The sequence below is a fragment of the Hibiscus syriacus genome, unplaced genomic scaffold, assembly GCF_006381635.1.
Source record: "Hibiscus syriacus cultivar Baekdansim isolate YM2019G1 unplaced genomic scaffold, ASM638163v2 tig00111769_pilon, whole genome shotgun sequence".
Taxonomy (NCBI): Eukaryota; Viridiplantae; Streptophyta; class Magnoliopsida; order Malvales; family Malvaceae; genus Hibiscus; species Hibiscus syriacus.
The window spans coordinates 5,233,864-5,259,367 of record NW_024063172.1 but is presented as its reverse complement, the minus strand read 5'-3'; the positions used below and the strand labels follow the sequence as shown (position 1 = coordinate 5,259,367).

Sequence of the window (25,504 nt, the reverse complement as noted above, 5' to 3'; positions counted from 1 at the left end):
TATGGTGTCTTACCTTCTCACAGTCCTGAATTTCACATAGTTATCCAATATGACACCCCAGAAGGTAGAAATTCTCAACACTTTCTTTATTGTTGGCTTCCAACGCCTGTTGCTGTAATTACGCAACAAACATTATTAATTTACCGTCTATAACACTACTTTTCAATATTATTAATTTAACTCACCACTAAGAGGTATGGAAGGTAGCCAATCCTCCGGTGTGACTTTTGAGAATCGTAGCATATGGTCCAGGCGAGCAAATCGATAACCTAACAAATTAATTACACAATCAGAACATATTCAATAAGTTTTTATTTTTTCTACTTTCTACTTACCACACCGCCAACCCATTCTGTAGGCTTCAACGTTGCAACGTCGTATACAGTAGCGAATTGATTTCCCATTGATATTACAGAATATCTGTATGAATCATTAGGATTAATATCTTGTCATGAAATATTTAAATATCACTCACAAAACAATATATTTCACTTACCCCGATTCTAACTCGCTATTCCATAAATAATCAAATTGCAGCTTCGATGTCATCAATTCCAGTTGGAATGTCCGCTTTTTCAACCTACAATTTTGCATACAAATTTTTGTCACAACAACATAATAAAATCAAATTAAGTATTCTTTTATTAAACTTACCTTCTGCTTCTTCTTCTGGGGTGCAGGACATTCCGAATCCAAAACTGCTGCTATGACACTCTCCGGTGTATAAAGCACATTGGCCTCTCCTTCCTCCTCATTTCTTCCATCTCTTCTTCTTCCTCCTCCCTCTTTTCTTCTTCATATTTTTTCAGTTCATCGTACTTTTTTTCTACATAGCTCTTCATATCTTTTATTTCACCTTCAATTGAGCTCCTTCATCCGAGTATTTATCAACCACCCCCTTCACCCCCGTAAGTTCACTCCTCAAATCAACAACCTCCTTCACCACTCCCTCAAATTTTTCTCCGTCACCATCTTAATATCACCCCTTAACACCGAAACTTCTTTCACCACTTCACCCCTCAACACCTCTACTTCTTTCACCACTCCATCTTTTTTCCTTCCACTACCCCTTATGCCTCTCGAGTTTCTCTACGACTTGATCAAGTTTCTCTTCGACTCTTGATTGTCTTTGCATGATTTCAAATTGGATTTTTTTGATATCAGCCAATTCAGACATCAAAATGTCGAAGTTACTCTGTTTTGCTTCACCGTCGTCCCACTCACCTTCATCCCCCAATACAACCATCCCTCCTTTCTTCTCCTCTGCCTCCACTGCCTCCTCTACATCCTTGCCAATACCTTCAAAAAATTAAATTACAATATTAAGACATTGATTATATTCTTAATATTATTAATTACATTTATTACATTTCTTGCTTCTTCCCTCTATCCAACTTCAACTTCACCATCACTCTAACCACCTCTTCCTTCCCCCATGCACGGATGCGTGCCACTCCGGTTCTTTCATAAGCCGGCACTGCCTCACAGCCCGACCAAAAATCGAACAGTGCAACCTGCATTTATAATAAAATTAGAATTTTTATATAAAAACACAAAAAGTGATTCAACTCATTTACCTCTAAGATTGCTACCCTTTGAGGTATCTCTGGCTGCCCTTTTTAAAGGTGATAATTGATTCAATCAATCTCGAATGGATATATTCAGCCCAATTGAATTCACCTTCAAGCCTTCATCGCAAATGAGCTTCATATTTCCTTGTTCGTTGACGTATCACCCGTTGGACAAAGAAATATACCGACAAGGTACAATAGAACTCGGGCCTTCAGCTCATCCCCCAAGTAAGATCCACTTTTGATATCCTCTTCAACTTCAGTATATGTCACCTTATGATTCAAACCATATTTGGAGGCAAGTGCTTTCCAGTTCTTACTCCTACAGACTTCTATACACTTTTGCCTTTGTTTTGTACCCCCAATACGGCTGCAGCAGTCGATACCCCCAGAGGGAATGAATAATCACCATACTTAGCCATACATTGACTGACGTCAAATTGTGCCATCAAGGATCGACACAATTCCCTCCGAATAGGTCGATCCCTTACTCCGATCAACGATCCAAAACCTATTTCTCCCAGCACATTCAACTGACCCTTCTCCTTAAGGTGTTTAATTAATAAATTCACCCTTTTAATGCTGCATCTTGTCGAAACTTCCTACATTTTTTAACAATATATAATGTTATAGTTCTTATATTTTTGTATCAACGTATTTACAAGTTTAATGAATACCTTATTTTCATGTGCTTTCCTCCGTTCTTTGTATTCTTTACTATCATTCCTTGACTGTGTGATGTAAGGTTCCTTTTCAGCATCACTCATTGAATTCCATTTGGACTCACATCTTTTTCACCTAATATTAAACATAAACGTTTCTTAATCAATACATTAACACTAAATACTAATACTACTCAATGTCAATTTCATTTTACATACCGAACCGCTCTGTGTGCCATCTCCCTTCATCCTTTTGCATTCGGCCATACTGTTAACATTTAAAATTTGTAATCAATTTAAAGTTTATCGATACTTTAATCCAATTACCATTTCAACAATAATAACAAAAAGACATTGATACTTACTAGAAGTACATATCCACCCTTTGGTTGCTTTCGAGTCTCGGCCTCAATTTCAAGTCATCTGCTCCACCAACAATTTTCCAACCCATTGACTCCATTTTTCCTTCATATATCAGTTTACGCAAATCAAATTATTTTGTTACATACACTTTTCAATATACAAATATAGATAACTACTCTTGTGGTAAAACGGTTTTCTTCAAAAGAATTTGAATGGCCACACCAAAATGTGTCGGCACATTTATACACCTATATCATTCTACCTATAATATTTAATAAAGTATCGACATTTATCGTTTTCCTTGAATATCTATTTCTACCTGCAATCGGTCCCAAATGCTTCCTTACTCCAAAACCCCAAACAACATAAAAAACCCTATCGCGATTACTGTAATAATAAAAAATTAGGGTTTCGACAACATACTTTTCGATTCGACTGCAGCAACAAACAAACAAACTTCGCTTTAGAAACGCCTTCTGAAATGCAGCAACAATTACTCTTCGATTTCAAAAACTCGTCCGTTCTATCTATTTTCAGAGGATATTTAGCTTATATTTTCATCGGATATGTTATTTATATTTAATCGATACAATACAAAAGTGTCGATACTTTTATGTCAGGTGTCGATACTTTCGAAAGGATAATTACCTATTTCTTTGAAAGTGTCGATAATTTATTACACGTACTTACGAAAGTATCGACACTTTCAATATATCCGGTATCATTTTACCGTTTTATCATTTTGATACCGGTTTTATCATATTTTTACCTGTTATATCGTTGTGGATCGATATTTTTTTTTAAAGTATCGACACATTATAGGCGCTATAACTGCTTCTCTTTTAAATTCACAAAGTGTCGATCCTTATATAACGTATCGACACTTTTAATTTTACCGGTTTTATCATTTTGTTACCGGTTTTATCATATTTTTACCTGGTATATCGTTTTGGATCGATATATTTCTTAAAAGTATCGACACTTTTTAGGATTTAAAACTGCTTTTAAAGTTATGTAATTTATGTTTCAATTTATTAATAGTGTTTTATGTTTTCCACCTACAATATTAATTTAATAATTTAATTTACACAAATTTTATTTGATTGTTTTGATAGTTTATAAAATATTATTTAGAATTTAAATTTAACAATATTAACCAAATATAATAATAAATATGTTTTCAACAGTGAAATAAGTATGGACACTTTTATAAAAATGATATATACTTTTTGAAAGTTATGTAATTTATGTTTCAATTTTTTTAATAGTGTTTCATGTTTTCCACCTACAATTAATTTAATAATTTCATTTACACAAAAAATTATTTGATTGTTTTGATATTTATAAAATATTATTTAGATTTTAAATTTAACAATATTAACTAAAGATAATAATAAATAATATTTTCACAGTGAAATAAGTATGGACACTTTTATAAAAAGGATAGATAATTTACAATATAACAGGTAAAAATATGACAAAACCAGATTCATTATGACAAAACCGGTAAAATTTACTTGATATGTTAAAAGTATGGACACTTTTATAAAAAGGATAGATACTTACCGATAACCAAAGTTTACCGGTTACCAAATTTTTTAATAGTTTTTCATATTTTCTACCTAAAACATTATTAGTTGTCAACATAATAGGTACCGCTAAACCGAATTTATTAAATACATTTTAATGTATCCGGTAATGCTGTATATTAGCCGTATATTAACCCGCCTTTCCTGAGACATTCCCGGGAATAGTCTGTGTGCACACCAACCAAACAAGGGAGTTGGGTTCCCAAAAAAAAATCATTATCAAGCGAAACAATTTTATTTGAAATTGTATTATCGTAATTAATTAACGAAAAAATTATTATTAAATAATAATTTATTATTAATAATAATATTTTTTTATAAAATTTAAAAAAAAATCGTTACCTTTAAATTTTTAAGTTATTTTTATATTTTTATTAAATAAACTAAACAATATAGTATAACATTTCAAAAATAATGTTACAATAATGTAACATTACGTGAACCATTTGCCCCCAATAGTATTTTGGATAAATTATATATTTAGTTATTCACTTATTTTTTACAATTTTATTTTGGTCACTTAATTATTTTATTTTTTAAAATTATACTTAATGTTACATTTTTATTTTATTTTGGACACTCTTCATTAAAAAAAATTAACATTGATTTTGATGTGTCACTATAAGATAATGTCACATCATTAGTGAAATAAAAAAAATCTTACAGCAACAGTTCTGTTTATTTTTTTAACGACATAAATAGATTGATAACTAAATACAATGTTTATCCTAATATTGTTTTCCTCTAAAAGAAAAAATGTTAGAATCCCTTTTACCTGTACATGTGAAACGATAGTTGTGTGAGGAAAAAAAAACTCCCATAAAGCTTCTATTGGGATAGAAAGCAATGGGAAACCCTATCTGAAGATTGTATTGATGCTTGAAACTATGATTGCTATCGTATCTCACACTGGCTTCATGCAGTATGTCACTAAATTAGGGTGGTTCTGCTTCACGACAACTAATTTAGGATGTTTTAAATTTAAAATGTTATCATGTCCAACTTAAAAAGTTATACAAATATATAACATTTTCAATTGTAATCGAAAAATATACATTACAATGATTTGAATTTACAACCGAAAAATTATACAATTTATAACATTTTCGGTTGTAATTGAAAAATATTACATTAAGGCACACTTTTGGGCTTACAATAAAAAAATTATACAAATTTATAACATTTTCAGTTTAAAAAATATATTTTAAACTCTTCCTATTAATTAAATTTAAGTTTTGGGTCTAAGTTTTATTGTTTTTAATAAATTAATTAATGTAAAAAATGTATAGATATTTCAAAAGAATTTTTTTATATAAAAATTCATTAGTTTAACTTTAGTATAATGGTTTGTTATTGTATAAGAAGAAAATGTAGTTTCGTGTATATGGATCTGATCTTAAAATTTAGATTAATTCAAATAGATTGATTTTTCCTTTTATGTATAAAACAACATTAACCCATTAAAATATGGTATAAAACAAGACATGAATAAACACAAACACGACAAGGATACACAAAAATGTCAAACTATGTAACACTTACCAACATTTATATGAACATAAAATAGATTAAACACAATCATGAGAAGAAAAAAATCCAGACACATCATAAATACTAAAATTACCAGGATATGATACATTGCTAACTTTGAAGTTGGAACTGAATATAAGTAGCAAACCTAATATCCAGGACAACAATAGGCAGCTCAACACCCTATTCCAGATAAATACTAAGGTTCCTATAGATAGATAAAGATGAGCAGTATTATAAAGGGAAAACACAGAATCATTATATTCAAGCTCACGTCTCACCATGTTAATAGTGTGATGGTAGATGAGATGATTTCTCATAAAAGATAGGATGAACCACAAGAAAAAAGGGAAATCATAAATAAATATCTACATGACCTGTACGTTCTGGTATTCTCAGTCTTTCATCAGCTATGCAATCACTTTGACAGAATATCCAAGGTAAGATAGATTAAAGGCATCTTCATGGCTAGCATAAGTTTTTAGGTGCTCGCCAATTTTTTTTTAAATGACATGTAATAATAAGTGGCAGGTAGTAGATGCAACAGAAATCTGCAGAGGATCCACAACTACCTGACTTTGTTCGGGGAGGGAAGAGTGGAAGAAAACCGAATATCTTGAATCAATTATGGCATGTGGCTGCTTCAGAGGAAGTAATCCGGCGTTCTACAAGTAACATCAGGTTCTCCTCTCCTTGGAGCTGGCTCAAACTGCAGAAAGATGAACTTATACAAGTTTACAAACATGCCTAATGTCTTTATTTGGGCACGAAAGTGCATGGAGTGGGAAATATTAAAGAGGAAGAAGGGGAAGAAACAGAACAGGAGGATAGAAGAGACAATAACCTGGATGAACGTATGATTCTTGCAATCATCAACTTCCAAGATAGAAGCCATGTTTCCGCAGCGATAACAATAATTAGGTGCACTAAATATAGTAACCACCTTTTGTTCCTGTTCCAAGGAAATAATTGTGAATTCAAGAACCCGAAACACCTTGCATAGGGCATGCAAGCAAAAGTAATTTAACTCTGAGAACCATGTTTACATGTGCCCAGTTAAATCCATCCATAACCAGCTGATAAGCTCTAGCGATCAATTTCAAGCTGTTTGTGTGATTGAATTGTTCAGATATGTCCTGCAGAAAAATGCAACATTTTGACAATAGAAAACAAAAATTAAAGTTACGCAACCACAAAAACGTCAGAGAACAATCAGTTACCTGACCAAAAGTATATCCAGCACCACGTGGCGAAATACCCCAACCACATCTATCATCCGGGTCAGACCACAATAAATCACACATGGGCCCTTCATGAGGAACCTCTTGAACACGATCAAAGTTCCTTATATTATCCAGGGTTTCAATTGAAGGGGACAATCCACCATGCAAACAAAATATTTCTGACTCCACCTAAATGAAAATATCGGCACTACATCAGTGAACGGATACAATGTATGGAGGACAACAATAGTAGTAGACTGCAAAGCACATATGAAATAGAAGCCCACTAAAACGTAAATACCAAATTAAAAAATATTCTAAAGCTAATATGTGTGTCCTTAGTTTCTTTCCTTGAACCTGCTGCAATTACTTTAAATCAAAAAATAAACGCATGGTGTACTAGTTCTACTCAACAAAGCAGTTAATGGAAAATAGTCAAAAAGGTCTGTAAAAATCTTCCAGACGTTAGCATTGCCATACCTGTAAGTAAATCACCAAAAGGGTATTATCAATAATTTGCAAGAGGACAAAGCAACTATTTTGTTTCAACATGACTGCAATTTATCTGAAGAGTATACCTCCAAAGTCCAAATACTCAAATCTAGTATACTATCGATTAAAAATACAACAATATTTTTTTCCTATATGGGGAAAATAGGAACTTAAAAGTATCATTGAAGAGAAGAAAGATAAAAGAATAAGAAGACATTTAGTAAAGCTAGAATATGGATGGCTCATAATACTAAAGCCTTTTAAATGGTGTTGTTTATTGAACTTACTTTCGGAGACATTCATCATAAAACCCATAAACTTCAGTGATCTGCCAAAAAGAAAAGGAACGACCCAAAAATTACCTTGACATTCACAATAATAGTTGATCAAGAGTTCATATCAAACATTGAATTAAGACTGGACATGCAAATTGCAAAATATAATACCATAAAATGCCAAAATTTTATTGGCACCTGTTTGACAAGGGAAGGCCCGGAAGAATTGGCAAATTTCATACCTGGCAGCTTTCATGATTTCCTCTGAGAATGGTAATCCGCTGTAGATACCGAACTTTTAAATTCACCAGCAGCTGAAATAGCAAAAAATTCAGTTTCATCCAATAGGAAAGTACGAATGGCCTAAGTTTGCTATTGATCTCTTGTTTATCTCTACTTACAAGATTATGTTATCAAATGCAAAACTGTCATATGAAGAACATGATGTGATATTCATGTTTAGGAACAAAAAAAGTAACAGTAGGCAACATCATTTGACTGCAGTTGTAGCATGGAGTATATTATAATTGAAGATGAAAGTGATAACCAGCCACAAAAATGCTCCCCGTCCTGTTTCCTCCTGAACCAAATCAAATTTGAAGTGCAGTGCTTCAAGATAGAGACCAAAAGTGGCACATAGGAGATAATGCAGTACCTATAGATCCAAAACTCCTATCCAAAGTTCCAAACGAAAATCTAATGAGCTCACTATCTATTTAACAAGTATTATTTGCCCCAACTTAAATCTTCAAAAGGGAGAAGGCATCTCAATTTCATAGTGTCGAAGTCTTTGAGATCAAACCAAGCCAGCTGTTATCTACAGGTGCTGATTGGAGTATGAGGCCAAATTCATATACACCGTTAGCAATCAGAACTCGTGAAGTTATGTGTTATTTCTGCCTCTACACCATACTTGAACAGAAACTAAAACAAAATTTTCATGAGAAGGGTAGAAAGCGGAATGAAATGTGCATACCGTGACAGTTTCAACAGAATAGTATCCACGATCCACATAATCTCCCATAAACAAGTAGTTTGTATCTGGACACTGTCAATTCGATGAGCAACACGTACAATAAGTTGAAAAACATCCTAGGAGCGCATGTATGACGCTGATAAAGCACTATCAAACGTCTAAAAGAAGAAAAATATCGACTAGAAAATTTTATCAAAATAGATCCCTTATGCATGAAATGCGGAGAGTGGCTGGAAAAGCTCACGTCTTATGCATTCAAAAAAAGTATAAATTAAAAATATCCGCAGTACACATTTGATAAATCAAGATACCTCTAGAGAACTCCAATCTTAAAACATTGAGGTCTAAACTGATTATTTTACACATTCACTTGGTTGAAACAAAACTGAATGCAAAATACAAAAGTCAGTCAAAACAAATACCTTCCCTCAAATTCGAAAGTTCAGCGAGATCATGAACTGTCCATGAATATCACCACAAATGGTCACAGGGCTTCTCACAGGCTGCAACTCGAAAGAAACCAAATCAATGTTTTCCCAGTTCAAGGAGGAACAATCTCAGCATCTCCTAAATTTACAGATAGATAAACAAATATAGACCATAGATGCCTAAAACACAAGCAAGAGTGCAAGACTAAGTAATAAACCTGGACATTGCTTTCTTTCACCAGTATTTCCTTTGCCTTGTCGCATAATGCTCTGACCTAAAAAAGACAACATGAAACAAATGTAGTTACTAAAAGTTAAATTCCGTTAAATTCCTCAGACAAAACAGGGAAGAGAAGGAAGAGCTTACATTGACCCGAATTAGAACAATACAATTAAGATGGAAAGAATTAACACCACCAGCAACAGCAGCTGAAAACTTAAAACACAACATTTTTTGAGTAAATACTTATATCGAAATCACGCGGACCCACAAAATCAAAAAATCATTTTCTTTTCCTGCTTTAAAGAGGGGGGGGGGATGGATGCAAGTATCATTCATTGACACTAAACTAAAATTTAAACCGAAAACAATCAGCACTGATTAATAATTCTCAAATCAGAGCCTAATCGATTATTCACAAATATATAAAAAAACCTATATCATTGAATTAATTCCTCGTAAATTCGGGCACTTCATTGGAAAACAAACAGATCGTGAAAAAATGCCCATCTTTAATTTTTCAGTTGAAAATATGGAGCGAGAAAACCGTTATCCAGATGAGGGATAACCTTAACCCTAGTTTCGATTTAGATGGGGTTTTCTTCTTCTTATTTTCTAATTTCTTCTTCGTTAAACTACCCTAAGGTCACTTAATTATGAAATTAATAACAAATATGTTATTTTTAAATAAAATTATAAATAAATCATTTAATTAAAAATATTAATACTAACATATAATTAATCGTTAATATTAACCGAAAATAGTAATGTAGTCTCGTATAATAATTTTAATCTTCAAAAATATATAATTTTTTAATTTGATCTTATGTCAGGATTAGAGAAGAATAAGAGGAACGGCGAGGAAATATCGAAGGAGATTTGGGAAATGAAGACCGAGGGTTAAGGATTGAAGACAACAATTGGGAATTCAATCATGTGAGAGGCACGAGGTTACTTACATTATCAGAAGGCTGGGCGAGCAGCAAGGAAGTCTGAAGGAGCAGCCCAATATCGAAGGCCCAATACCTGAGAAAGAAAAGAAAGAGAGGAATCATTCAGTTATATAGTTTGGACAGCTGGCAAGAAATTATTGACATTGTAACTAAATAATTCACAAACCATAGTGTAAACAATCCTTATGTAATGAATGATGAATTTTCTTCTCTAGCGTCTATCTCTCTCATCTAAATTCTTCTCCTAAATCCGTTCTTTTCTCTCAAACTATAACAATTGGTAATCAAAGCTAAGATTCTGGCAAAATTTTTTTTTTTTGAGGCATGACAAAGAAGAATCAATCTATGGCAGAAACGGATTTGGATGGGATTCAGAACAAATTGAAGACCTTGCTGCTTTGGTGAAACAATGTTAGAATGAAACTAATCTACCTAAATGGTGGGAGACTCAGGAAACAAGGATTATTGCATTGGAGGCTAGGATGACCACAAACCATAGCTATGTGGAAGATATATTGAGGATACTGACAGGCAGAACTGGAGACCAATAGCAGTTTGTGGGTGAGCAGGTACAATCTCCTGATACTTCTCAAAATAAGGAAAAGAATTCTGTTTTGGTGACTGTGGTGAATGACAAGTCTAAATTACTTAAACCTGATGAACCTAGGATATTAAAGACTAAACCTGATGCTTATTTAGCTTTTAAGAACAGTTCTAGGCCTGAAAATCAAGTGGGTGAAAACGGTGATTCTAGGCCTAATTTGTTTGGACTGGAAGCTGAAAAAAGGGGGCAAGGGGGTTCATTTAATAGTTCAGGAACTATGTGGCACATACCTAAGATAGAACTGCCATTTTTTGATGGGGTTCATCCTAGAGGATGGATTCAAAAATGCTTGAAATATTTTTCTATCTATAGTGTTCTTGTTGAGCAAAGAGTAGAGGTAGTTACTATGTATTTCACAGGCAAAACAGAAATATGGTTTGATGGATATATAATGCAAAAGCGCCATGTAACATGGCATGAATTTGAAGCTGATATCTGTCACAGATTCAGTGATAGATCTTTTTGTGATATTGTGGAAGAATTTACTAAATTGACTCAAAAAGGGTTAGTGGAAGATTATCAGGAAAAATTTGAGGAGTTACAGCCCTATATGTTGTTGCAGAATCCTACTTTAATTGAAGAGTTCTTTGTATCACTTTTTATTAGTGGTCTAAGAGATGATATTAAGCATATGGTCAAGGCTTTAGATCCTAAAAATTTGTTTGAAGCATGTAAACAGGCCAAGCTTTATGAACTTTCTGTGGAATTTGAAAATAAAAGATTAAAGCCTTCATTTAAAAGCCCACCCTACCCAAACCCCATATCTATACATAAGACACCTGCTTTGCCAGTGCCTATAAAGTCCACCTCATCACCAAATCCGAAATAAAATCTTATGGATTATAGAAGACAAAATAACCTTTGTTTCAAATGTGGTGACAAATATTTGCCAGGCCATCAGTGTAAAAACAGGTAGTTAATATGATGACTGAAGAAAGTGAAACTTCTCCTTTGGAAGTTAGTCCCCTTGATACAAAACAACTAAAATAGCCAGAAGAGGAAAACCTAGAAATTTCTATGAATGCCATAACTGGTTGTATTGGCCATAATACTTTGAGAATTCAGGGTACTATTCAGGGAAAACCCTTGAATATATTAATTGATAGTGGCAGCACACATAGTTTTTTGACCCCTAAATGGGTTGATGCTAGTATACAGATCACTACCCCTAATCCTCTGGCTATCACTATGGCTAATGGAAAAAAAATTATTCAGTTCTGCTAGGTGCAACAAGGTAGAATGGCAAATGCAGGGCCATACTTTTTCACACGATTTTAGGCTGCTCAAATTGGGAGGAAGTGACATGGTTCTGGGAGTTGATTGGATGAAGCTATTTAGTCCAATATCAATGGACTTCAACAACATGACCTTAAGCTTTGACACCAAGGAGATCAAATTTGTGTTCAAGGTCAACAACCCTCTAATGAACTATTGCAGATTTCTGGGGCTACACTACTTAAAATGTCTGCATGGGATTCAGATATTTTGGGTCATGTTATCTTATTGAATATGAAAGGCAATTCTACTAGTATTCCTACTGAAATTCAACATTTGTTGGAACAGTACAGATTAGTTTTTGCTGAACCAAAAGGGCTACCTCCTCAGAGATCTCATGACCATGCTATTCCACTCAAATCTAATGCTACTCCTGTGAATCTAAGGCCTTATAGATTTCCTTATAATCAAAAGGCTGAAGTTGAAAAACAGATAGCTATTATGCTGTCCTCTTCTGTTATTCAGCCTAGTAAGAGCCCATTTGCATCTCCCTGCCTTCTTATTAAAAAGAAGGATTGCACTTGGAGATTTTGTGTGGATTACAGAGAATTAAATAGTCTGACCATTAAAAATAAATTTCCTATTCCTATAGTGGAAGATTTGCTGGATGAATTGTATGGGGCAGTATACGTTTTAAAAATTGATTTGAGGTCAGGTTATTGGCAGATCAGAATTAAACCTGAATATATTTACAAGACAGCCTTTAGAACTCATCAAGGCCATTATGAGTTCAAGGTAATGCCTTTTGGTCTTACTAATGCTCCTGCTACATTTCAGGCTCTTATGAATGAATTATTCAATTCTTTCCTAAGAAAATTTGTTTTAGTTTTCTTTGATGATATCTTGGTGTACAACAACAGTATGCAAGAGCACATTAAACACTTACAGCTGGTTTTGGAAGTATTAAAGGTGAATCAATTATTTGCAAAATTGTCCAAGTGTTTCTTTGGGCAAACTCAGGTGGAGTATTTTGGTCATATTATTTCTGCTGCAGGAGTATCTACTGACCCTAGCAAGGTGGAGGCTATGCAGAATTGGCCTAAGCCTAAAACTCTTAAATCTTTAAGAGGATTTCTGGGCCTAACTGGATATTACAGGAGATTTATCAAGAATTATGGTATTATTAGTAGACCCTTGACACAGTAGTTGAAAAAAGATGGATTTCAGTGGACTGTTGCTGCTTATACAGCTTTTGAAGATCTTAAATTAGCCATGTGTTCTGCTCCAGTTTTGGCCTTACCTGATTTTTCTAAAACTTTTTATCTGGAAACAGATGCTAGTTCTGGAGGTATAGGGGTTGTTCTTGCACAAGAAGGGAGACATATTGCTTATTTGAGTCAAGCTCTAAGTCCTAAGAATTCAACATTATCTATATATGACAAAGAATACCTTGATATTCTTTTGGTTGTTTCAAAATGGAGACATTATTTGGAGACCAAACCTTTTATTATTAAGACTGATCATGATCCTCTAAAATTTCTTTTAGAACAGAAGTTGACTACCACTATTCAAAAGAAAGGGTTGACAAAGCTATTAGGATTGGATTATACTATACAGTACAGAAAAGGAAAGTTGAATGTTGTTGCTGATTCCTTATCTAGAAGATGGGAGGATCAGGCTCAATGCTTTGTTTTGGGAGCTACTGTTTTAGTACCTACTTGGGTTCAAGAGGTGGAAGACAGTTATCAGGGTGATACTTTAGCACAGTACTGGATTTCAACTCTTATTATTAATCCTACAGCTAATAGTAAATGAAAGTATTCTAAGGCTATCCTTAGATACAATGGTAGGGTTTATATTAGAGATCATGGCAGTCTTAGATTAAAGGTTATTAAGACCTTGCATGACTCTCCTCAAATAGCACATTCAGGAGCCCAAGCTATATATTATAGGATTAGGTCATATTTTTATTGGCCAAATCTTAAAGCTATGGTTGTTACTTATGTGAGAAGCTGTGAAATATGCCAGCATATTAAGTTTGAACATGTAGCAAAGCCTGGTTTGCTACAGCCCCTTCATGTTCCTAATCAGGTTTGGGAAATAATTACTATGGATTTCATTGAAGGTCTACCTACTTCATTTAAGAAAAATTGTATTTTGGTTATTTTGGATAAGTTTACCAAGTATAGTCATTTTTTGTCTTTAGCTCACCCTTATTCTGCAATAGAGGTGGCTAAGCTATACCTAGATAATGTGTATAAGCTACATGGCCAGCCTAAGATGGCCAATTCTTACAGAGATAAGACCTTCACAAGTGTTTTTTGGAGAGAATTAATGAAACAGCTTGGGACAAAGACACTTTTCAGTACTGCTTACCATCCAGAAATAGATGGTCAAACAGAGAGAGTCAATCAATGTCTAGAGCAATATTTGAGAGGCCTTTGCCTCTATTAACCTAAATAATGGGCTAAGTGGTTACCACATGCAGAATGGTGGTACAATACTACTTATCATACTGCTCTAAAGTTAACACCTTTTCAGGTATTATATAGGTATAAACCACCTATTATGGTTTGGCCTACTGAGTCTACAGTACAAACTATATCAGAATTGATGAACAGTAGAGAAGCTACATGGTAGTTGCTAAAGAATTAGCTACAGATAACAAGCAATAGAATGAAGCAGCAAGAAGATAAAAATAGAACTGAAAGAACCTTTGAGATTGGGGATTTAGTTTACCTGAAATTGTATCCCTACAGACAAACATCAATTGCCCTGCGGAAAAATTTGAAGTTAGCAGCAAAATTTTTTGGACCCTATCGTGTTCTGGAAAAAATAGGAACGATAGCTTATCGACTGGACTTACCAGATTCCTCTAGATTGCACCCGGTTTTCCATGTCAGTTTACTGAAGAAATTCATAGGCGATTCTTCTATTGTTGTTTTCGAACCTCCTACAGTGGATGAAGAAGGAGAGTTACAAATTAAACCATTAAAATTTATGGCCAGAAGAATTATAAACAGAAACAGTAAACCTGTTACTCAACTTTTGGTTCGCTGGCAGAATCTCGCTGCTGAAAACGATACTTGGGAGGACTACTCGACATTGAAGGGACAATTTCCAGCGTTCGATCCTTGGGGACAAGGCTCGTCTCGAGGGGTGGGTATTGTCAGGATTGGAGAAGAAGAAGAGGAACGGCGAGGAAATATCGAATGAGATTTAGGAAATGAAGACCGAGGGTTAGGGATTGAAGACAAGAATTGGGAATTCAATCATGTGAGAGGCACGGGGTTACTTACATTATCAGAAGAGCTGGGCGAGCAGCAGGCCGAGCAACAAGGAAATCTGAAGGAGCAGCCCAATATCGAAGGCCCAATACCTGAGAAAGAAAAGAAAGAGAGGAATCATTCAGTTATATAGTTTGGACAGCTGGCAAGAAATTATTGGCATTATAACTAAATAATTAACAAACCAGAGTGTAAACAATCCTTATGCAATGAATTATGAATTTTCTTCTCCATCGTCTATCTCTCTCGTCTAAATTCTTCTCATAAATCCTTTCTTTTCTCTCAAACTATAACATCTTAATTCGAAGCAATTCAATAAATTCAACAACAACACCTCAAAATCTAGAATAGAAAATTCAATAGTGATAGGCTCGAATACCAAGCTTAGTCGGGAACTCAACCCTATAATGAGCATTATCAACACCATCATAAATTGGTCCACTACCAATCCGAACTAACGATGTCGATCTATGATGCCTGCCCTAAGAGAGCATTATTAACCCTAGGTAGCAATACGACTCTGGTTCTGATTATATTGCTCTCTCCTTGAGGTAGCTGAAACTCTGGTCCTAATCAATGGCGCATGAAAGAGCTTAACGGCATCCTGAGCCATCTAACTCTAAACCTTAGACTCCTCTGCCTCTTTGATCGGGTTATTTTCACCCATGCTAGAGGGAGCAATACGACTTCAGACTGTCCCACACACATTTCAAGTCCATTTCTTACATCTCAAATATATGATTAATAGAAGAAAAATGAGACACCATTATATTTCCAAACTTATACGAGTACGGTTGACATTCTAGACAAATATATTCACGGATACCTTACAGTCACTGATTCGTAGGTCTAATCAACTTAAAATGCCATCACATTGATGTACAAGCTACATTGTCACCGCAAGAATAGTGAATAGCTTACGTTATCAGGTTGTCGATCCTACGATAGGAACAATATCTAATATTTATCTTTGTCAGCTTAATTAACTATAAAAAATAAAAGAGTTGTGAGATAAAATGTCGATGTATTAAATAGAAATAATAAAATACAAAAATAAAAATGATATATTTATGAAAAATTATTCAACAAATGATCATAAGTAGGACATAAGTAGGACGATAAACGATTTCCATAAAAATTTACTAGTAATGTATTCAATCCTAGTAACTTTTGATAGTCTTATTTAAATATTATATAAAAGTATAAAAAGATAAATATATCTTATAAAAATATCAATTATAGTTTATAAAAAAAAATTCAATCGTTTTTAATTGAATAGTACACAACTAACTAGTAATATCAATTTAATTTAATTTTTAAATAAAATTATTTTTTAATTACATAATTATATCTATTTGAACTTTAAAATTCAAAATCCAAATTTCTAATATTAAAACCTTACTTTCTAAACCTTAAATTTTAAATCTTGAATTCTAAACATAATTCTTAAAATCTATAATCCTAATATCTAATATCTAAATATGATATATAACACTAAAATAAATAAACTCATATAATTTAAATTTACACATTATATATATATATATATATATATATATATATATATATATATATATATATATATATATATAATATTTTTAAAAAAGTACTAGAAATATTGTAAATAAATTGAAATTCATACCATTAAGACTAGGGATGGACATAGGTCTGGTTAGGTCATATTTTTAGTCAACTTGACCCGATTCGAAAATTATACACACTCCACCCGACCTGAAAATATACACCATTCACTCGACCGTCTTTTAGAGATAAAACTCGACCTCGACCTAACCCGAAATAATATATTTATAAAAAATATTATTAAATAAAAATAGAGATTTAATTGAAAAATAATATATATATATATATATATATATATGGGTATTATTATAATTATCACTAAATATATAAGGTAAAATTACATTTTATTTTCAGGTCAGGTTGGATCATAAATTTTTCACCCTAAACCCAAACCAAACTCGAACATAACCTCTAAAAATCCTATCTAACCCGGCCCAAACTTTATTTTTTTAAAATCCAACATAATAGGGTCGAGTCGAATCGAAACTCGTCGGGTTCGAGTCATGTGCACATCCGTAACAAAGATAATATTTTTTTTAATATTGAAAAAAATTATCTATTGTTTATCCACCAATTATATAAATAGTATATATTTTTTAGAAAAATATATATGAAAGAATGTTTGAATTAGGTACATTGAAAAATTTAGTGAAAACATTATTTACTATTACTAAGCACAAATTTAGGGAGCGTTTATTTATGACGCAAACCCCAAATTCATCGATTTATAGATTCTCCCCCCTTTTCTCTCTCTCATGTTGATTTTCCCTAGCTGCGCAACCAAACAAACCCAAAAGAAAAACCTTTGATTTTATTTTTGAAAATCTAAAAAAAATAAGTAAATAAATAAAGGCATCCGATTTTTAGCTCCCTGTCGCCATCTTTCAAAAGAATTTCCAAACAAGGTTTCTGCTGCTCATCTCATCGATTCTCGTAGTTTTTTTTGGGTTTTAATTCCTTTTCCATATTCAGCATTGTGTGTTTATTAATTGCAGGGTTTTTTTTAAATTAATGTTTTCTATTCGTTGTCTTTGCTTGCATTTTCATTGATCAGGTGTGATCTACAAGAAAGGAGAGGATAAGCAGCCTTTTTGGAAGATTTTGTTAATTTTTTGTTTTTGTTAGGATATTTATTTGGGTTTATTTGTTTTGCGAAATAATGAGAACTTCGTGGGCAGATTCTGCATCTGAAATTCCAGTTTCAGACAATGGTTCCACACCTCGTCCAACTCGATCCGCTTATGTTCCGCCCCACCTTCGTAACCGTCAAGCTTCAGACGCACCTAACCTGCCAGGTCCCGCTACTGAGAGGCCAGGTTTTTGTGGGACCGCTGGTGGGTCCCGATGGAGCGGCGGCGGTGCACCTAAGCCCGAACTGGGGCATTCAGGTCCGGGTTATGGTTATGCTGGAGGTCTAGTTGGACGTGGTGGGAGCGGAGGTGGTTGGAATAATAGAAGTAGGGGTTGGGATAAGAGAGAAAGGGAAGTAAACCCATTTGATGATGATGTTGATGGTAAAACCGTTGATGTCGAACAAGCATTCGGCGAGCCAGAGAATACCGGAATCAACTTCGATGCTTACGAGGATATTCCTGTGGAAACTAGTGGTGAAAATGTACCACCACCTGTAAATACATTTGCCGAGATAGATTTAGGGGAGGTGATGAATCAAAACATTCGAAGGTGCAAGTATGTGAAACCGACTCCGATTCAACGTCATGCTATCCCTATAGCATTAGCTGGAAGAGATCTAATGGCTTGTGCTCAAACTGGGTCAGGGAAGACAGCTGCTTTTTGCTTTCCAATTATTAGTGGCATTATGCGGGAGCAGTATGTACAGAGACCTCGTGTAGGACGAGCTGTTTACCCTCTTGCTCTTATTTTATCCCCCACAAGGGAACTATCTTGTCAGGTGGGATCCTTTGAAGATGTAATGTAATCTTTTAGAATGGTTTAACGAATTGTTGTATTGATTTTGTTGATTGTGATACACTTTTAGATTCATGATGAGGCCAAGAAGTTCTCCTATCAAACAGGTGTCAAGGTGGTAGTTGCGTATGGAGGAGCACCAATTAATCAACAGGTTATCACCTTGAGTTTGGTTTTGAGTATCATTTTTTCTCTGTTTTCCCTCTCTTCTAATGCAATTGGCCATCTTATACCGCATCACAGAGGGTTCTTCCTATAAATTCTATTTCCCTTTTGACAAGTGTAGTTATTGTTTACTACGTTTCACACTAATCTAATTAACTTTTCAATGTCATATCTACTTGTAGTACAAATTTGATGTTTTATTTATAAATTGAGATTAACCACATTATTTGTTTTGTTTCTAAAACTTATTTTGTTTTAATTTTCCGTTTTCCCCCTCACAAATGGAACTAACAAAAGTGGAAGGGGTTCATTTATTGATAGGAGAGACAGTGATGATGATAGATTGCTGATTTGATTCCCTAGTTCTTGGTTTGTCTCAAATAGGTTGTAGTTTCCTTTTTTTTCTCCCTTTTTTAGGGGTCTAATTGCAATACTGTCCTCATTGAGATGGAGCGGGAAGGGAGTTGTTTGTGTTTCACAAGCTGTTGGATATATTCTCCCTCGAATAGGTGGTAACATTGAATGGTGGTGAAAGGATACTAGCTTGTTTAGATTAAGTATCAAGGATACTTAGTTTTTTTCTATTTCTAATTATGTTGCATGGCTTTCCGCTTTTATGTTCTTATGCGATCTTTTATATATCTTCTCTCTTCTGTAAATATATCTACCGACTTTTAAGCTTATTAGTCTCCTTACAAACGCCTACCTATCCATCAGTAACTGATATTTCAATTCTTTGGTTTATACTTAGTTGCGAGAGCTGGAGAGAGGAGTTGATATTCTTGTGGCAACTCCAGGACGATTGGTTGATTTGCTAGAGAGGGCTAGATTGTCATTGATGATGATTAGGTACCTGGCCCTTGATGAGGCAGATCGCATGCTTGATATGGGGTTTGAACCACAAATCAGAAAGATAGTGGAACAAATGGACATGCCTAATCGGGGTGTGAGACAAACAATGTTGTTTAGTGCCACCTTTCCAAGAGAGATACAGGTTGTTTATAACTGTTAAATAAGGTTTCCATGTTGGTTACAGCTGTATTTCTTGATATATTCCACTCATGTTTTCAAATATAAATGCAGAGTTTTCCAAGTTATGAGTGAGTTTTATGTTCTTCTGGAATATATTGCCGTGCCTGTTTCAGTTCTTTTTTCTATCTCTATATATGTTTAGTAGAAACTGGAAATTGTAATATAATCAGAGTAAAACTGAGTTTACCCTTGCCCTTAGCTCAGAGCACTAAATTATTTGGAGGGGTTGGTTCTTTCAATTTCAAAATGTACGAGTCAAAGAAATGTTTTTTAAACCTTATAGTAAATTTCTAGTGCAATCAAGATAATTCTGAGTTTTTGATAATAAAAAGAAGGCTACCTATATTACATCACGTAGTTCTTTGTGAATTGGTGTCTTTGCAGAGACTTGCCTCTGATTTTCTTTCAAATTACATATTCTTGACTGTTGGGAGGGTTGGTTCAAGTACGGATTTGATCGTTCAAAGGGTTGAATTTGTTCTTGAGTCTGACAAGAGAAGCCATCTCATGGATCTTCTGCATGCACAGAGGGAAAATGGAGCTCATGGCAAGGTAACGTGAGACTATCATGTATGACTTGCTTATTAAGGTTCCTGTATCTTAATGTGTTGAGGCCTGCCCCTAGTTTCTGTGCCTTAGTGCCAGGCAATGAAAGTGGTTTGGTTCTAAGACATTTTCAATCAGGGCACATTTGATTATGCTTGCTATTTTGCAAGACATTTGATTGAAGTTCTCATCATCATCTTTACTAGTAAAAAGGGGATGATATCAGTCTCTTTACTTCTCTAGGTTTTGAGTATTCAACAGAAGTCATGGGATCGTAGGGAAATCATGCATATTGCTCAACAAAAGAAAAAGAAAATTGTGCATGTTTTGCAGGATAAATTGGACCACACTTTAGAGTTCATTATTAAAATTTTATATATACATCTTAAACTTATTCTATATAATATACTCGGATGTACATGAATTTTTGTGCCTTGTTTCACTTAGCAACTTCATTTTTTGAGCCTTGTGCATCATGCAATGTAAGGGTTCTAGTTCCTAGAGTACACCTTGCACCCTTGACAACGCAGCTTTCTCCATATATTTTTCAATTGCAGTTAATTTGGATACAGGTGTTCCAGTAAATATTTATTGTTCAGGGTGTTATTCTGGTATTTAGTCTCATTTAGTCATTAGGTCTAAGATTCTTAATAGTTGTTTGATGGTTGTGTCTTTTACTTTTCAGCAAGCTTTGACGTTAGTTTTCGTGGAGACCAAAAAAGGAGCTGATTCATTGGAACATTGGTTGTGCATTAATGGGTTCCCAGCAACGACCATCCATGGTGATAGGACACAGCAGGTAACTGTTAAGAAATAAATTTGCTAAAGAGAAGTGAAAGAATATGGTCTTTGTGGTTTGTTAGAATTATATACTTTTCCTTCAAGCATGTTGTTTGATATGATGGCCATCATAATTTTTCTTTTGCCTATGTTATATGCTAATCTTATTTATTTTATTCAGTGGTATTATCATTCGCCCTGGGAAGGGGGGCTTCTTTCTGCATGCAAACTTGAAGATTAAGAACTTTGTTGGGAGCCTGAGTTGGAGTTTGCATTATGGCATCATTTGTTAGATATATTAATCCGTGTTGCAACATTAGAGTGCATTCATTCTCTCTTCTAATCATCTTGTTTTCTAAGATTCTTCAAATTGCCCGATTCTAAGTTGGTTCTAAAATTTATGCCAACATCCACCACTTAGTGGTGCAACGGTGTTTTTAGTGAAAGCTTGTTCTGAGATGTGTTGTGTTGTACATTTACCTTAATTTAGAAAGAAGGAACTTTAAATAATGCTATGGGTATTTGCAGGAAAGGGAACTGGCATTGAGGTCTTTCAAGACTGGAAAGACCCCGATTTTAGTAGCAACTGATGTGGCTGCTCGTGGTCTTGATATACCCCATGTAGCTCATGTGGTCAACTTTGATCTGCCAAATGACATTGATGATTATGTCCATAGGATCGGAAGGACTGGCCGTGCTGGAAAATCAGGTCTGGCTACAGCTTTCTTTAATGAGGGTAATTTGTCTATGGCAAGGCCTCTAGCTGAGCTAATGCAGGAAGCAAATCAAGAGGTTCCAGCATGGCTAACCCGTTATGCATCCCGGGCTCCTTATGGAGGTAGCAAAAATCGACGATCTGGGGGAGGGCGTTTCGGTGCTCGTGATTTTCGAAGGGAAAGTTCATTTGGTAAGAATCTGGATTACTACGGTGGGGGAGGGAATAGTGGTAATGCAGCTTATGGAGTTCCTAGCAATTATGGCGGGGGATATGCTCCAGGGGTGACAAGTGCTTGGGATTAGCTCACACATTATACTGGATTATTTTTTATGTTTCGCTCGAGTATATATATATATATATGTTCGTTCCCTCAGATTTCAAGAACATTTTTTTGCAATTTCCATTTTGATCTGGATTCTAACATAGGACATGTTGAGAAGACATTGGTGGTGTTGTTGGGATAGTATCAAAAGAAACTAACCATTCAAGTCTGTCTAAAGGTTCACTGATAGGAGGTTGTGGTTTACGTTTCAGGGCTTGGGTGCATCTTGCACTTTAGCCATGTCCCTTGTGGCTCATTATTAGCTACGACCCTAGGTTGCATTTGTAAGTGCATATATGGGTGGTTATTTATTTTATTTTTACCTTATAAATCAGAGAGCGGATATTATATCAGTCGAATCCTGAAGTTTTTGGTATCGATACAAAGTTTTAATTGCTTATTCCTTTCGAGTGAGTGTGATTGAAGAGATGGATATGTTGCATGGAATCATTCGGATGTCAATGGCCTGTTAAATGAAAATATTAAAATTTTCAAAGTTCTTTTATCTAATTGGCAAGTTTTGGGAAGTGCTTTAAAGAAGGTAAAAACTTCGTTTGGATTTTCATTTTATTTAATAAAAACAAAATACGCTTAAAATAGGGATGGGCATAGATTGGATTTTTGACCAACTCGACTTAACATGAAAATCTTCCACTTGAAATCCGATTTGACCCAACTTTTGGGGTAGTTTTAACCGACCCAAAACTCAACTCGACTTTTGTGATAAAATTGGACTTGATCCGACTCGAAATAATATAAAATTATTAATTTTATTTAATAAAATAAGGACTTAATTGAAAATAAATAATATAAAGGGATATTATTGTAATTGTTCCTAAATATATAAAGTATAATTATATTATTTTTCAGGTCGGATCGGATATCTTTCACCCTAAACCTAAACTCGATCCGATCTGAACTTTCCATCTAAAAAGTCCGACCCAACCTGATCTGAACTTATCCTCTAAATATATAATTATATTATATTATTTTTCGGGCCGAATCGAAACTTGTCAGATTCGAGTCCTGTGTCCATCCTACTAAAAAAAACGTGTTTTGTTAGAGTTTTAAAAATGATTTTCTTTAAAGAATAAAATTTTGTAAAAATTAGAAAATAAAAAAATAAAACAAATGCAAATTTATTTTTTTTCAACATGGAGAGTGTATAATATTTTAAACTATATATTAATTGATAGATAAGGTTGATGTCTATAAAATCATAATTCCAATGCACCTCAAAATCTAAAGCCCTATTTAATGAAACCCTCTAAATGATAAATATTTATAACACTTTTTAGTATTCATAGTTAAAATCATACTAAAGGTAAAAGATCTATAGAAAATATTCTTAGTGAAAAAAAGAAAAACTTAAAGAAAAAGATTATTCGTTTAGTCTTCCTTAATATATCTTTCTTCAAGCTAATTTATACATGTAACATTTATCTTTGTAGTAGTTTGATATGCTACTTCTGAATCAATTAAGATATGGTACTTTTAGGTTAAGTAAGATCTGATGTTTTGATCCGGAATTTTTTTATATTTCTTCTCGAAAATAAAATTATCTTTATTCACATATAATAATCTTACAATTATTAGGGACTCAGCAAATGTGTTTTGTCCATATTCAGTCTCTTTTAAAATTCTTTCAATATATCATTCAAAAGACAATTTCATATTATACTCGATATACAAGTTAAGATAAAATTTGATTCCAAGATTCATCTGAAATAATTTCCTTAAGTGACTCGATTATATCATATACGCTTGGATTATTTTGATCCATACAAATATTTAAATAGACATATTTAAACAAATTTCTCAAGTTTTCACATGCTTTTAGTATTTTAATTCTTTAGGGATAAATCTTAATATATAAGGATCTACATAGTCTTTAGACATATATCCAGTTTTTTAATGTCTGTTAGACCAAAAAAAAAGTAATTGCATCCACCCTAAAGTAATTTTAAAAATCCTAACTCAAGTTGAACATTGTATCTTATGACTTCATTTATTGGTTTTCTTTCATAAAACTACTCATTTATACCTCACTTGCATTACAATTTTAGCGGCTTGTACTTCATGTTAGAAATCAAACTTGATTTCCAAAAGACTTTGAAAAGTCAAGAAAGGTGACTAACAATTAATCAACGTGGAAGCTTCTTGAATTATTTAATAATTAAGCAAGGCAAAGATTGTCCACTTGGATTATTAAATATTAAAGTGTCGGCAGCAACAAACTTGACAGCAGTACATACAAAGATTTTCAAAGGTAGAAATGAAACACCTAGAATTGTGCAGAATTGGACGTGGCAGCACCTATCTAAAACAAAGCTAGCCGACATATGTATGCTTAACCATTAAGCATATTAAAAGTGGCATTAAAAGTAAAATAAGGAGGAATCTTGTCCTCAACAAGTCGGTTATATATATATATATATATATATATATATATATATATATATATATATATATATATATATTATGGACCCGAATCCATTAGTATGGAACATTTTATTTTCTAAGTGAAATCCCCTAGTATATGAAAGAGTGAAAAAGTGCTTTCGTTGTTGTGGAATAAGAAGCCTTCGTATCTTAATACATGTATTTAATTTATTCGGGGCTATTAGAGCGGGATCCACTTTTTGGGGAATATGAGTCGAAGCAATAACAAGAATATTTCTAGTGGAACATCTTTCACAATCCTTGGAGAGATAGTTCACTAATAGACCGAGGGATAAGTAATTCGCCTCATTCACATCCAGATCATGAATGTTTGGAATCCATATTTATGCAAGGAGACATTGCTTTTGCTAGTTTGAATTGAAGGGTGATATAAAATCGGTCTATTTCCGACATCATATCCATAGTTAAAAGCTCCAGCTCCGTATCTGGATGTGAATGAGGCGAATTACTTATCCCTCGGTCTATTAGTGAACTATCTCTCCAAGGATTGTGAAAGATGTTCCACTAGAAATATTATTGTTATTGCTTCGACTCATATTCCCCAAAAAGTGGATCCCGCTCTAATAGCCCCGAATAAATT

General features: G+C 33.9%; 1 protein-coding gene, 1 long non-coding RNA gene and 1 pseudogene across 2 annotated transcripts; 1 reads left to right on the top strand and 2 right to left on the bottom strand.

Annotated features, from left to right (window-relative positions):
* Positions 1-433: 433 nt before the first annotated feature.
* LOC120169628 lies at positions 434-25,271 on the bottom strand. The gene is made up of 4 exons (XR_005520683.1): positions 25,262-25,271; positions 22,569-22,732; positions 16,673-16,678; positions 434-445 (listed from the first exon to the last, which is right to left on the bottom strand). It is a non-coding gene; the product is annotated as an uncharacterized LOC120169628 (long non-coding RNA).
* Positions 6,098-9,764, bottom strand: LOC120169627 (annotated as a pseudogene).
* LOC120169625 (DEAD-box ATP-dependent RNA helicase 37-like) lies at positions 17,767-22,510 on the top strand. Its single transcript, XM_039177737.1, has 7 exons — positions 17,767-17,874; positions 18,024-18,881; positions 18,969-19,052; positions 19,815-20,057; positions 20,480-20,647; positions 21,327-21,440; positions 21,950-22,510. Exons 2-7 carry the CDS (start codon positions 18,129-18,131, stop codon positions 22,439-22,441), a joined length of 1,854 nt encoding a protein of 617 aa, XP_039033668.1. The 5' UTR covers positions 17,767-17,874; positions 18,024-18,128; the 3' UTR covers positions 22,442-22,510.
* Positions 25,272-25,504: the final 233 nt, after the last annotated feature.

Coding starts and splice junctions, on each gene's coding strand:
- LOC120169625 (XM_039177737.1), top strand. CDS start 18,129: ATGAGAACTTCGTGGGCAGATTCTGCATCTGAAATTCCAGTTTCAGAC. Junction 18,882..18,968: donor CAAGGGAACTATCTTGTCAG/GTGGGATCCTTT, acceptor ATACACTTTTAG/ATTCATGATGAGGCCAAGAA. Junction 21,441..21,949: donor ATGGTGATAGGACACAGCAG/GTAACTGTTAAG, acceptor GGGTATTTGCAG/GAAAGGGAACTGGCATTGAG.